The sequence below is a fragment of the Drosophila rhopaloa genome, unplaced genomic scaffold (genome assembly GCF_018152115.1).
Source record: "Drosophila rhopaloa isolate 14029-0021.01 unplaced genomic scaffold, ASM1815211v1 contig_213, whole genome shotgun sequence".
Classification (NCBI taxonomy): domain Eukaryota; kingdom Metazoa; phylum Arthropoda; class Insecta; order Diptera; family Drosophilidae; genus Drosophila; species Drosophila rhopaloa.
The window spans coordinates 114143-129706 of record NW_025335099.1 but is presented as its reverse complement, the minus strand read 5'-3'; the positions used below and the strand labels follow the sequence as shown (position 1 = coordinate 129706).

Sequence of the window (15564 nt, the reverse complement as noted above, 5' to 3'; positions counted from 1 at the left end):
AATTAGCATTTAGCACTTTCAAATTCAAATAGGATATAGACGTCCAATCGGCATGCGCTTCTACACCGATTAAGGTATGCATAAAAAATACGATTTGGAAAGATTCATGTCATATACTGCGCGAAATTTCCTGAAATACATCAAATTTTAACCGATTTCACCATATTGTTCCTATGAGAGCTATCGGATATTGAGGTCCGATCAGCACGCGCTTTTACCCTGATCAAGGTATCCATAAAAAAAAAAATTTGGAAAGATGCATATCAATAGCTTTTACACTGCGCAAAATATCTTCAATTCTTGCAAGTTATATCCGATTGTTTCTATAGGAGCTATAGGAAATAAACGTCCGATCGGGGCGCTTTTCAAACTTGATTTGCGTGCACATGTTTAAGGACGATCGCTAGCTTTTAAACTGAGCTTGCAAACGGTATTGAAACAGACGTACAGACGGACATGGCTATATCGACTCCCCTGTTGATCCTGATCAAGAATTTATATACGTTATGGGATCGGAAATGTCTCCTTCACTGCGTTACAAACTTCTGACCAAAATTATAATACTCTCTGCAAGGGTATAAAAATGGTAAATTTGACTATTTTGAACCGCTTTAGTAATCAAAGGATTTTTGCGTTCCAATTTCTTCAAAAGGATTGCAAAGTGCAAGATTGTGAAATATTTTCCCGCCGGCTAAAAACGAATCCATATACAACAAGAAAGGAAAGCTAACTTCGGGCGGAGCCGAAGTTGATATACCCTTGCAGAATATTCTGTAAATAATATTCTCCAAAATTATTCATATGATGCATTCTTAATACTCATAAAAAATCCCAGCTTCCTAACTTTAAAAACACCAAAGTTATGGCATTTCCGATCGTTCAGTTATATGGCAGCTATAGGATATAGTCGGCCGATCCCGGCCGTTCCGACTTATATACTGCGTGCAAAGGAATGAAGGGTGTGTGCAAAGATACAATTCGATACCTTTAAAACTAGTTTGCGTAGAAACAGACAGATGGACAGACGGACATGCTTATATCAACTCAGGAGGCGATCCTGATCAATAATATATATACTTTACAGGATTATAATACCCTCTGCAAGGGTATAAAAATTGGGAGAAAACTCCCCTTATTCACTTCCCTGTTAAAAAATTGATTGATAGCTTAAAATGAAACTATTGGAGTTTCTCGACGCCTCACAGTGCGAAGGAAGCGGCTACATGTAAAGGAAACGATCGAAAAAATGTTCTGTAAATCGATATAACTCCATTGTTTATAAAAATATTTGGACAAGAATTAAGAATTGTATAGAATATAATAATACATGTTGTTATAGCTACAAAGGAATATAAGCTTTGCCTTTCCGAAGTTTTCTTTCTTCCTGTTTTATTTTGAAATATATAAAGTTGGTATTCTATTAATATATCTAATATATATTATCTAATTTTTTATAAACAAATCATTTTTAAGTATAAATAAAATATTCTTTATTTTGAAAATATTTTTTGTAACCTTTAATCTGCACTATTATTTATTACACTAAATCAAAATTAATGATAAATCCGTTCAAAAGGTGTTGCTCTTCTTTTATACTAAGACTTCAGAAGTCAATTAGGTCAGTAGAAATGAAAAAAAAAATTAATTTTTAAAGTTTTTCAGACTTAGTTTACGAGTTACTGGTGAAAATTTATTCCAATCATTCAAAATATGTTCAAATTGGAACCAAAGGGCTGCTAGTTTGACAGTTTACCAGGAATAATTATACCCGTTACTCGTAGAGTAAAAGGGTATATTGTATTCGTGCAAAAGTATGTAACAGGTAGAAGGAAGCGTTTCCGACCCTATAAAGTATATATATTCTTGTTCAGGATCACTAGCCGAGTCGATCTAGCCATGTCCGTCTGTCCGTCTGTCCGTCTGTCTGTCTGTCCGTATGAACGCTGAGATCTCGGAAACTATAAAAGCTAGAAGATTGGCATTTTGCATGCAGATTCTAGGAGTTCCTACGCAGCGCAATTTACATATTTCGGAAAAGTAAAAATGCAGTTTTATTGTGTTTATCAATACCTATCGAAATGTAGAAGAAATTTTTCAAATCGGACCATTCGTTAAAAAGTTATGCGTGATCAAAGTTTCTATCTCCATCTGATAGTATCTGATAGTCGGGGCACCCGACTATAGCGTTCTCTCTTGTTTTTGTTTTAAAATTCTGGTAACCTTTTTGTTATATCCAGCATATTGGACTTTCCCTCTTCTCAAACTTCTTAAAATTGTCGTTAAAGAGGTATTTTTTAATGACAATTACTCTTCCTTAACATAATTATTGTAAATACAATAGGAACAAAAGTATACCCAAAAGTTTGTTTTTGTGAACTTATTTTTGCTTTTTTCTTAAAAACGAATTTACGCAATTCTAGCGAAAAAGAAAATCTTTGTTCAGTGAAATCAATTAAAGCAAGAAAAGAAGGAAACTTCGGCTTGTCGAATACCCTTGCAACTGTTACAAAAATTACATATTCTATAAAACGATAATTTTTTGCTTAAAAGCACTGAATTACTGTATCTCGCAGAATAGCATTCAGATACTTAAAAACTAGGAGACTATTTTGCGTGGAAACGGACGGACAGACTGGCAAGGTTAGATCGACAGTCCTGGTAATTCTGATTAAGAATATATACACTGTATAGCGCCGGAAATGTCTCTTTCACTGCGTAGATCAAAAATATATGCTTTTTAGATTTTTTTATATTTAATAGGTAAAGGACAAACTGCGGGGAAAATAAATTAAAAACATTTTGAAAATACTATATACTTTTACTTATATACTTTTTAAAATTTCAGGGTCGTGGAATAATTTTAGTTGTAAAAAGCAGCTTAAGTAAAAAATCTGTTGGAAAACTCCCTAGGTATTATGTAAGATGTTAGATGGAAATGAACCTATTTCTGTATACCACCTAATTAACCTAAGCAACCAACAATTATTTGTCTTTTTAAAAACGAATTTTTACCATTTTATGGCATACCATATGAAAGTTAGAACTCCAAGAACTATAATATCCCGTTGATAGTGATAGCTGAAATGAGAATGAATATTTTCATCCTGCACGCTGCATGAGGAGAGTTGAATTGATGTTTGAAAAGTTTTTTAGATGGTTTCAACACGGCCACGACTCGATAGTAGAAAACCTGTGCAGATCGCGGTACTCATTGTTTTGAGTTTTATTCAGAAAATAAAACGATATTGTAAAAAACAACGCAAATATTAACGAATATGATATACTATTGTTGAATGTTATGAATCAAGGTACAGAAAACATGTGAGGTCCGTTAATATAGTTCTCTAAATGCAGGGATACTATGTATGCAAATTGTTGTTGTCTTGTTCTCGACTCAAACCGACACTTTTTTTTTTTGTTTTGATAGAACTTTTGATTTTAGTTTATTTTGGATCAGCGAAACCTGCATTTCGTTTGATTAGTGTCGGTAAAATAAATAATACATTGGAGTACTCCGCAATAAATTTTAAATTTGAAAAGCAATTCCTTATTTGCCACAAGGTTTTGATTAGACATTTTACGTCATTCATTATTTGTAAGAATTAAATGTGTTTTCTTTCCCTCAGTGTTCATCCAGCAGCAATAAAACGGCGTCGATACATATGTTTGTGCAATTGTTTTGTTTTATTTGTGTTGGTAAGGGCACTGCCGTAAGGCAATTTTGAGCACCCCTGCAATAAAGTATACAAATTCTTGATCAGTAGCCGAGTCGATCTAGCCTTGAATGAATAGAGATTTAGAATAAGTGCGTAGGTTTTAGTTATGCCACGCCAACTCTAACACCCACAAAACTCTAAAGAGACTTGAGGCCATATAATCATTATTTTAAAAGCTCTTAAGAAATTAAGTAATTTAACATAGTCAATGATTTCAGCTCTAGAAGATAAATACCTTAACAGCGTAACGGGAATTTTATAGTAGTGGTACTCGACTATAGCAACAATAATTCATAATGATGAGATCATAATGAGTTGGCCAACTGTAGCCGCCTATTCGGAGTTGTCGAGTTAACTCAGTTATCAATAGAAAACTCGTAAAGTTATTATGTTAGCAATGTGAGAGTTTACTCCAACACCCACAACACAGTTTTTATAATTTCTCTGCCTAATCCGCCTTAGAAAAGACGTTTGCAAAAGTTTCAGCACGCTAGGGAAGCGGGTAAATCTCACTAATCGGTAAAGCCATTTCTCAATTTTGAAAAATTCTTTAAGTCTTTAAACTAAGAAAAAAATTTATTGACAGGACCTTCCAAATAAAAACTGTAAACTATAGGCTGTAAAACTTTTTAATTTAAATATAACAAAAATAATAAAAAACAAGAACTAGATACCCATCTTAAAAAAATATAAAGTTGGTTAACTTTCATTTCGGGGGTGACACATAAATCTTTCAACCGAATTTCCACAAATCTTTTTGCAACGCTAAACGGCCTATCATCTGATATTTTGGGTTTAATCGTTGTTATATTTTATTAATCCGTTCAAAAGTAATTTAAATTTCAAAATTTGTATGTCATTTTTCGAGTGAGTCTAAAACAGGATTTTGTCGGTTGATCTGGTCAATGGTACAAAATAGTTTTAAGTTGGTATCTGCTAATTAATCTGCTTAAACATAGATTTGATTTGCACTCTGTTAATGGCTTTAACGCATATGCTAAGAGTCGTTTGCAGTTGCTAACGAAGACAGAACATTAAAATTTTACAGCAGAAGAGTTTTTGTAAGTTTCATCCAAATAGCTTTAAAACTAAACTTTGCCAAAAACGGACAGATGGACGGACGGACGGATCGACGGACTGACAGACGGACATGATCAGTGCGATTCGCCTGTTACTTTTGACTAAAATTAAAATACCATCTGTAAAAGTATAAAATGTATGTATTGCTAATAAAACAACATAAATAAAAAAGGCATAAAAACGTTAATCATTCAAGAAACCTGGTACAAAATTGAGCCAAACTGAAACAACAAATTCGCTATAAGGTAAATTGTAGATTTAACTTTCTAAGCTTTAGTTTTATGCAATTATATTCCAAAACACCAAAGTTTTACCGATTGGGGCGGATCTTATTTGTTTGTAAGCTTTTTGGCAATACAAAATAAAAGCTTATTATATCAAACAAAAATCCCTCTTAAAGTAGAATGATAGTGGTGACGTTCGCGGCTTCAACACCTAAAATGCGTAATATAAAAAACAACCTTTTATAAAACTTTTTAATTTGACACAATGTAAGGGAATACATCTATATAGGCAAGAAGGAAAAATCTTCAATCCATAACATGCTAAATTAGTTATAATTCCCAGCGGCAAAGTAGTAAATGCTGTTCCAGCTAAAAAAACATTTAATTGGTGTTCATACGACATCGCTTTTATATTTCCCGATCGGAACATTAACACTTCGGATCTTAAAAACAAACAAAATATTTTGGGTATAGTTAAAGATACTAAAAACAATACAGGCAATGGTTAAAAGATTAGAAAGTCAAGCAATCCACATTTCCTCATTTTAAGATTCTTAAGATCTTTAAGATTTCGAATGCTTAAAACCGAGTCTACACTTTTACATTTCAGATATTAAATTTTGGGACGAATAATAAACTACGTTTCCTAGTTATTTATTTTAATTAAAAAAATGCTGTCTATACCAAATTGAATACAAAAAAATAGATATACAACAGATAATAAGAATAAAGATAATAATACAATAATAAAAATAAAAAATGTTTTCTTATGCTTCATGATACAGATGTCCGATTTTAATTTAATATAAATTGTAATTCGTTAGTATTTGAATATTACCAAATCCCAAAGAACAAAAAAAAATTTAAAACAACAAAGTTGAACATTTAAAATTTTTTTTCTGATTGTTTCTATAAAACCTTTATGTTATAGTAGCCCTATCCGGCTCTTTCCAGCTTATATACTACCTGCAACAGAAAGACAACTTTTGGGAAAGATAGGTTCAAAACTGAGAGACTAGTTTGCGTAGAAACGGACGGACGGACATGGCTAGATCGACTCTCCTGGTGATGCTGATCAAGAATATACATACTTTATAGGGTCGGAAATGTCTCCTTCATTGCATTGCAAACTTTTGACTGAAATTAATAAGGGGATAAAAGTAAATAGGCAACCAGTAGATAATGTCATTTGCGTCATTTGCAACAAGAAAGGAAGCAAAAGTCGGCAAGCCGAAGTTTATATACCCTCGCAGTTGTCACAAATATACCACATTTCGATTTCTATGCCTATATTATTAAAAACAGTGAAGATATGTCGATTTTGCCATCGTTTCCATGGCAGCTATATGATATTATTCTCCGATTTTAATTTAATTTAAACCATAATATAATATTTAAATATTACCAAATCCCAAAGAACAAAGTTCTAATTTTTTTGAATTCTTTTTTCGATTGTTCCTATGATTGTTCGACATATATATGGGAGCTATGGGTAAACCCTTTGTTAAACTTTTCACTGAAATTATAATACCTCCCAAAGAGTCCCAGGCTCGTTTCTTCCGATCAAGAATATATATATTTTATTGGGTCGGAAATGTCTCCTTCACTGCGTTGCAAACTTTTCACTTTACCCTCTCCAAGGGTATAAAAATGAGTCACTATAAAAACAGTAAGAAATATATACCTGCAACTGGTAGATTATTTATTTTAACCTAAATAAGTGTGCCGATTTATACTGACCGAATATATATATCTAAATATTAACTCTTAACTCTTTAGCTATCATAGTTTTGCTATGATCGTCCGACCAAAACCGAACCTATATTGATCGAAAGGTATCAATCTTTCCATAATAAGTACTTCAAAAGATTAAGAAAAATTGTGATGAAATTACAACATTTTTTGAATTCAATTTCTTTAAAAGTTATGCTGTTTTCAAATAGTTTGTAAGATATCCTTGCTGCTTAAAACTAAACTTTTTAAATACATTTTTAATACCCAGATCCTTTGATTCGAGCTTATGCCCAATGAACCTATTACCTTAACACACTTTAGTTTCAGATCGAATTATGCCTAAGGAATTATGCCTATACACTTATTAAATACACCATTTAGAATGAACAAAAACTGGTTACCTAGTTTTCAAAATATTTTCAGACCAAATAAGCTAAAAACAAGAAAGGAAAGGTATCTTCGGGCAGAGCCGAAGTTGATATACCCTTGCAGAATATTCTGTAAATTATATTATCCAAAATAATTCATATGATGCCTTCTTAATACTAACTTTCTTAATTCCTAACTTTAAAAACACCAAAGTTATGGCATTTCCGATCGTTCAGTTATATGGCAGCTATAGGATATAGTCAGCCGATCCTTATGAAATGGTAGTGGGATTGATTGGCCAAAAATAAAACCAATAGAAAATCCCAACTTCCTAACTTTACAGACACCAAAGTTATGGCATTTCCGATCAATCAGTTATATGGCGGCTATAGGATATAGTCGGCCGATCCCGGCCGTTACGACTTATATACTGCGTGCAAAGGAATGAAGGGTGTGTGCAAAGTTTCGATTCGATATCTTTAAAACTGAGAGACTAGTTCGCGCAGAAACAGACAGACGGACAGACGGACATGCTTATATCAACTCAGGAAGCGATCCTGATCAAGAATATATATACTTTATAGGGTCCTTCACTGCGTTGCACACTTTTGACCAAAATTATAATACCCTCTGCAAGGGTATACAAATAGATTTTTAATATTACTTATTCGATTATGTGTGTTTGATCAGAAGAAACGACTAAAAACTAATTTTCTTACTAATTGGACAATCATCTGATAAGTAATCTTCTGCAATTCAGAGCCATATTTAAAAACATATACCAGACCCTCGGAATTATTCTGGCGATTCAAAATGAGTAGGACTACTAATCTTTTTGACAATATTAGCACTTCTTACGGTTGTCGTAAGTCGGCAGAACGAGAGAGAAGCCTGGCTAGAGCCCTGATCAAGAAAATTCATATGTACTTTGAATAGCTCAGTTTCGATTTGATCGCCATAAAATTCGTTATGTATTTTATAACATTTACTGTTGATTAAAGTTACTTTTTGTTAAACTCAAACGACAGTTGAATTGGATGATTTGACTAAGAAATTTTGTGCCATGTGGGATAGTAATTATTATAGCTCATGACTGGATGATTTCCGGACCCACTACTCCAGTCAGAGAAAAACAGATAAATCTCTAGCTCGGAGCTGATTGTACCCAACATCCAGTAGGTATAATGAAAACAAGGAGGAAAAAAGCCAACGAATTTTTGTTTGAAGTGTTGTCATTTTTGTCGCATGAGAATTTCACGTATATTTTTTTGTTTCTCATAAATTGAAAAAGAGATTGCGTGTTCATAGATATTGATCGAATAAATATAGCCACGTTGTATTGTACTATTGTTCAGTGTTTCTGACGTCACACTGAATAGAATCGGGAAAGTGTCTTGGCAATTTTTTGGGATGGCAGAAATACAATTTTTCGATTTGATATTAAAAACGATTTTGAAATGAAAAACTTGTTTCTTAAAATAAAATAAATAAATAAAGTAGTAAAGTGTATTACCATTACTTGTTTGTCAATATTGCTTAAAATTGCCTATGTAATAGATTTTCTCTCACGATTTTAAAATTCGAAATCTACCCCTTTAATGAAAAATATATTGTACATTCGCTAACCACTAAATACCTTTAATAGGATTTTAGCAACACTGCATTTTTTACCCAAGTGGATTGGGGTAGCATCCTTTATAACAAAAAAAATAATAGATATATATTTAAATCTTATAGTGAAATGGTTTTTTCGCACCATTGACCAAAAATTTGAAATTATTTGATTTCTGTAATTTGGGAATACTTTCAATCGAACTTTGTGAACTTTGCGCAATTTCCTAATTCGGCTCGCTGCAGTAAAATGTTTTTGCTTCTTACCTACATCTGGGGAAATCTGGACACCTATTTTTGACCTCTATATGCGTTCTATGAGTGTAATCGGCTATAGTCCGAATTAATACAAATTATATTTTAACTTACCGACAAGAGTTGTGTTCATAAAGCTTTGTGTGAGAAACAAATAGAAGCCGATAAAGGTGCTTTGGGATTAGAAAGTTTAAGCATCCGTGAAATAAGCACCAAAGATTGCGTAAAAACCGAAATTCTAGAGCGAAACCCTGGCACAAAAGCATGTCTGATCGATTGAAAACTGCAGAAAATGTAAAAACAGAGAATGTTTAATCTGAAGGAATAATATATGCAGTCGAACTGTACGACGCCTTCAATCTTTCATGGGCGCAGCCCAGCGAAAAAACCATAACAATTCAAAAGCGTTACTATGGGAATAAATGCACGAATCTGAGGCATTAAACGATTGGAGGAACCTAATATTTACAGATGTATTTAAAATAAACTTATTTGGTTTCGATGGAATGTCCTTCGTTCGCCGCAAAATCGGAGAACTGTTCAAAGATGAACTGGTGCAACGTCAGGCATGGTGGATTCCCTATGGTTTGGAGATGTTTTCCGTTCTATGTAGTTGGTGATTGGGTATTAATTGATTTTATTGTTGGTACCCAGATACAATCGTTTTTCAGGACGATTCTTCTCCTTGCCATCGAGACAAAGCGGTAATTTATATTAAGAAAATTCTTCTAGCATTGTTTAAATATTGTCAGCAGAGAACAAAGATTTTAAGTAAATATGTATATAAAATTTTTGCATCTATTAGGTAATAAAGCTTTCAAAGAATACTATAACAACTTGGTGAAACTGTTCACGTTGTAGTCCCCATTTAAAGCGATTAAAAACCAATGGCATATCCATATTTTGAAGGGTAAAATAAAAAAAAACCTTTAACTTTAACAGGCTCGATATAATTTTGGGAAAAGTATGGTACAACGATAGTTAAAAAAATCCTGCATTGAATGGATTAAATGCCAAAACAATATGGCAGTCAAAAATCAAAATATTAAAATCACCTTTTTACCGAATATGAAAAAAAAAATTTTAGAATACCTAATACATATTTTTAATTTGTTGAAAAATATGAGTGTTCAAGTCATTAATGTACATTATTATTATGTATTATCCCTTGCAGAGCCGGAAATAAATGATGAAACATTTTCCATTTGCTATTTATTAATTTTCTCCACAATATTTGATAGCAAATATTTTGGTTGTTAAAGGTGTAATAGTTAAGAGGCGATTTTGTTTGGTATCAGAAGACTTTGTTTAAAATATTCTTGATCAGAACCATCAGTTGAGTCGATCTCCCCAAACTAGTCTATCAATCTTGAAAGTATTTGAATGAAACTTTACCAAAATTCTTTATTTGGCATAAGTACATGGCTCCGTTGTCTTAGAATGTGTACGCATAGAACTCATTTAACAAACAAGAATGGTAGCAAGCCGAAGTTTATATACCCTTGCAGTTATTAGAAAACGATTTCTATGCCTATATTATTAAAAACAATGAAGGTATGTCGATTTTGCGCTGCATTTTGCCATCGTTTCTATGACAGCTATATGATATTGTTATCCGATTTTGACAAAACTAAAACCGTATCTCAAAGGAATATTTTGATAAATAAAAAAATAGCACAATAAAAGTTTTTTTGAATTTTTTATACCCGTTACTCGTAGAGTAAAAGGGTATATTGTATTCGTGCAAAAGTATGTAACAGCTAGAAGGAAGCGTTTCCGACCCTATAAAGTATATATATTCTTGATCAGGATCACTAGCCGAGTCGATCTAGCCATGTCCGTCTGTCCGTCTGTCTGTCCGTCTGTCTGTCTGTCTGTCTGTCTGTGTCGTATGAACGCTGAGATCTCGGAAACTATAAAAGCTAGAAGATTGGCATTTGCATGCAGATTCTAGGAGTTCCTACGCAGCGCAAGTTTGTTTCAAAAAGGTGCCACGCCCCCTTTAACGCCCACAATCGCTTATACACGATTTTAAAAATTTAAATATTTCGGATAAGTAAAAATGCAGTTTTATTGTGTTTATCAATACCTATCGAAATGTAGAAGAAATTTATCAAATCGGACCATTTGTTAAAAAGTTATGCGTGATCAAAGTTTCTATCTCCATCTCCCTCGCACTCCCTTTACCTGAGTAACGGGTATCTGATAATCGGGGCACCCGACTATAGCGTTCTCTCTTGTTTATTCTTCTATGGGAGCTATATGATATAGTAACCCGATCCGGCTCGTTCCGAATTATATACAAACTGCAATAGAAGGACAACTTTTGGGAACGTTTTAAGCAGATAGCTTTAAAACAATGGTATTAGTTTGCGTAGAAACGGACAGACACACGGAAGGACTCTCCTATAGTTATCCTCTTATAATTCTATAAAAATAGTGTAGATGTCCGGTATGGATAAAAAAAGATATGAAAATAAGGAAATAGTCAAAGCTAGCAATGAGCGCGATTTATAGTAATATTTTTATCATCTAAACTCCGTTAATTCCGCGCAACGGCATTTATTACGTTTTTTAGTCGTTTAGAAACCGCGGGTGCGGAAAAGATTAAAATTTGTTCGCTGTTTTTCGCTTAACTACCATGTTTCCCGATTTATTTTGATCCACCTGACTCCCCAAATCCATCTTTTTAAATTTAATATAATTAGCTTCCACCACAATTTATTCTTAAAACTTTAATTTTTTTCTCCTATATATATATATCAGTCTTCTTCCTCACACTTTCGATGCTTTTGTGTAGACGCCTGTCCACAGTGATTTTGCATGCAAACTAAGAAAGAGTGAAAGCCCTGGTCAGACTACAGCTTTTTTAGAGGCGGTACATAAATTTAATCTTTGTGATTAAACTCATAACAAAAACTACGCACAGAGAGAGAAATATTGAAAAATTCTAGGAATCGCTATTAAACCGTAGCCGAAGGGGGTTCCTTATCGCCACTGTGCGGAGCTAGTCGGAATGCGCTAGCTTTCGGTCTGGCATTGATAACTCCGAGTAACCCAGGCACAGGTCGAGATTAATCAGAAAGGGCAGCGTTGGGATGACTTGGGGCTGCATGAATTAGTCGGGCTTATCAGTGGCAGACTTGGATTTATTAGAGCCCCGCGGGAGAACTTACCCAATGCATCACAGGGCGCTCCTCGGTGCAGACGCCCATGTGCGCCTTTTGGAATGACACGAGGTCTATTTCCAAGGATGATATCCGTCGGGCGTGGTATGTTTGTCGTTGTTTTGGCTGTGTGCTTTGTTCTGCGAATCTTGCGCCTCCTTGAAAGGCTGTGGTGCTATGTTGGTCCTAGGTAATCCTGTGGTCCTCGGCTTGCCGTGTTAAAGGACACTAGACACTGATCGCGATTGGTTGGTCTGTGGAGCCGACTTGGCGTGCTGAGGATATGTGTGTAAGAAGCTTGATCCACGACCGTGTGGGGATGGATGCATCACTTCGGCGTTGTCTTACAGATGGGCACGATTGGCATGCCTATACTTAATTCATACATAAATACTATTATACTGGCGCTTATTTATTTAACTTTCGATTCAGCATCAAGGTATTTTAAGGAACTTGGGGTCACACACGGGCATGCACGAAGCATTCACTGAAACACTTGACTCCGGGCCAGGTAGGATGATTAGATCGATTAGGAACCGTCTCTGGGTCCCGACCGCACAGACGGAGAGCCGATCTGGGGACGGTGACAACGGGCGGTTAGCGGACAGAGTTTAAAGAAAATTTATGACATTAATTTACGAGACAGCGCGAGAATGGCACACCAGATCCAAATTGAGTGGTAGAGGTCGGCCTTTGTTGGGTTCTTCCTACGGCAGTCGACGATGCGTGCCACTGATAAGACATTAGAGAGGCGGATGCGGTTTCGTCCTCAGCGCTGCGTTGTGTTGTTTATGGTCAAGCAGTTCCCGATCCACCTTTAGTTTTTGGCCGTTTTCTCAGCTCCCCTCACATTCGGCTGCTCCGGCCGTCGTTTGATAGCTCAATAAGCAGCTGCCGGGGTCTGTAGCCCGTTTGGGCTCTATTCTGGCAAACCGAAACCCCAGGCAGGCTTAAATCAAACTCGCAATCCCGACCCGCGACAGCTATGCTGTTGTTGTTGTTCTTGCGCGTTAAATAGAAACCGACGCGCTTTCGAAATTCGATTACCGATTACAGTCCGCAACCGATTTGTTCAGAGGCGCGAGAACAACCAGTCGGCGCAGCTGAGAAACTGCGAGTGTTTCGCCGCAATCCGAGCGCAGCGTCAGAAGCTGAAAAACTCAACAGCCCTGTACACCGTGTGCCTGTGTGCGTGCTGTGCGCGCGCCTGTGTGAGTGAGGGCGAGAGTGCGGTGCCGCGCGACTGTTGCCAGCTCGCTTACACACACGCTCGGCGTCAGCACTCCAGTCGTGGCAAATGGCGGCGCTCTCAGCTGATTGCGCCAGTAGCTCGCTCCCGCTCTATCGCATTGCCAGCGGCCGGAGAGGGCGTGGTGTGTTGTCACCGCTCTCACCCCGGCCTGCCGGTCACCCCACGCGCCCCGCCCACCCTCGCAAAGGGGCTTAGGCCGTTGGCCGGCTGCCAAACATGAATAATGCAGCGGCAGCAATCAGGAGGACCGGGAGCAGAGCGGCAGAAGTCATTCTGGATGGAGATGGACCCCGAATGGAAGCTGTATGCGGAGCCCGTGACAGGAATTTCGACTCGCAAAGGATGTACGCTGGTCCAAACACGCACAGGCGAACCCACACTTACACTCCCAGAGGAGTCGTCGCTTGTCGCTGCTGCTTCTTCAGCTCTGGTTGTTAATACTGTTGCTGTTACGTCCGCCGTCGCTCCTGGTCGACTTCCCCACCCCTGCCCCTGCCGAAGAAGGCAAAAAGTTCAAGAACATCGACCAGGTCTTATTTATTTGGTTTTTTTGAGCGCGTTTGCTTATTTTTCGTATTTAATTTTATTCTTGGCCTTAAAGTTGTGTGCTTTTTGTACCTCCCGCTTTGTTGTTGCTTCTGTTGCTGTCGCTTCGAGCGAGGTTAAGTCAGCGTGCGATGTGGGTGGTTCTGGTTGGGATTTCGTGCCCTTTTTCACTATAAAGATTGCTCAGTACTTATGGAACTACTTTAGATGATGTGAAATTATGAAATTATATTAAAATCGGCAAGTCGAATTTTATCTAGCGAGGTAAGAAAGTTTGGACGATCGCAACTTCGTCATCCGAAATTTCTTATATAAAATTTGTATCTGAATATACATATATTAAATCTTATAAAACATTTTGGGCCACCTGCAGTAAAATATTTTCATTTTCCCCTTGCATCGTGTCGAATGAAACGAGTTGTATAAAATATAATAATTTTGGAAATCGTCAAGATTTCCATTTAAACTTTTTAGATTGCCAGGGTTAACCTGTTTCCTTTATTATATTTATATTTATATTTATTTTATTTTTTTAAAATAAAAAACATTTCAAAAATGTTTTGTAAAAAGTACATGGATTTTGCAATGCTTGCAATAATCCTACCTATGTATATCATTGTCTTAAGATATATAATTTCTAGTTAAAAAAAAAAACTAGGTTGTTTTTAAACATATGCGCATTCTCTACAAAATAAAGCCATTTTTAGTATTTTTAGAAATTAAATTTTATTTTAATATCAATCAATTTAATAATAAAACTATATCATATAGCTGGCATAGTGACGAATTCACTTTTTTTTCTTTCGAAAATCATAATAAACTCATATATATTTCGCCTAGCCGAATTTTGTTTTCCTTCTTGTTTAGACGGGTTTCCCTAAAACTAATGGCAAATCGCCATTGGACCGTTGTCGCAGACCAAAAACAAAATTCCTCAGCAAACACTGGCAATATTTTTCCCAAAGAAACATTCAAAAAAGATTTGAATAAACAATCGCATGTACATTGAAAACATAACACTTTAATTTAAAAAGCATAGCTAATTATTTAATAGAGATCCCAGCTTAAAACAAGTAAAATAAAATTGGTTTATATAAGAGCTACAGTGGTGGTAAAATAATAGAAACTACATTTTCTTCTGCACTTTCAACACAATAGATAAATGTGTAAAAAAGTTATTAGCTTAAAATTAACAAAACATAGCGCATTAATATCAATCCTTTATTTTCTGCTACTTTTTGAGTCGCTTACGCTTTTCACTTGCGATGTGCAGGAATTTTATGGGTGACCACACGTTTTGTCTGGTAAAAAATATAAGCACGACCGATTTACGACGAAATTTTGTCTTAAATTCGGTTAGTTTACATATTATTTCGTATAACCCGTATACTATTGGCTGCGAGCTGTGGTATACAGTTTGCATCATTCCCATAAAAAGAAATCCGAATTTGTATTTATTATACCCGTTACTCGTAGAGTAAAAGGGTATATTGTATTCGTGCAAAAGTATGTAACAGCTAGAAGGAAGCGTTTCCGACCCTATAAAGTATATATATTCTTGATCAGGATCACCTCCTGAGTTGATATAGCCATGTCCGTCTGTCCGTTTG

At 35.6% G+C, this 15564-nt stretch overlaps 1 protein-coding gene across 4 annotated transcripts in view; it reads right to left on the bottom strand.

Moving 5' to 3' along the window:
- The window catches only part of LOC108042490 (protein apterous), a 28143-nt gene extending 14885 nt beyond the window's left edge, over positions 1 to 13258 (bottom strand). For 3 of the 4 annotated variants that reach the window (XM_044460729.1, XM_044460731.1, XM_044460732.1), the window contains exon 1: positions 12166 to 13258. In XM_044460729.1, the coding sequence (XP_044316664.1) occupies positions 12166 to 12204 (39 nt within the window). In that variant the 5' untranslated portion in view covers positions 12205 to 13258. The remainder of the gene's footprint in view (positions 1 to 12165) is intronic. The other variant, XM_044460730.1, reaches the window with a different exon arrangement.
- Positions 13259 to 15564: the final 2306 nt, after the last annotated feature.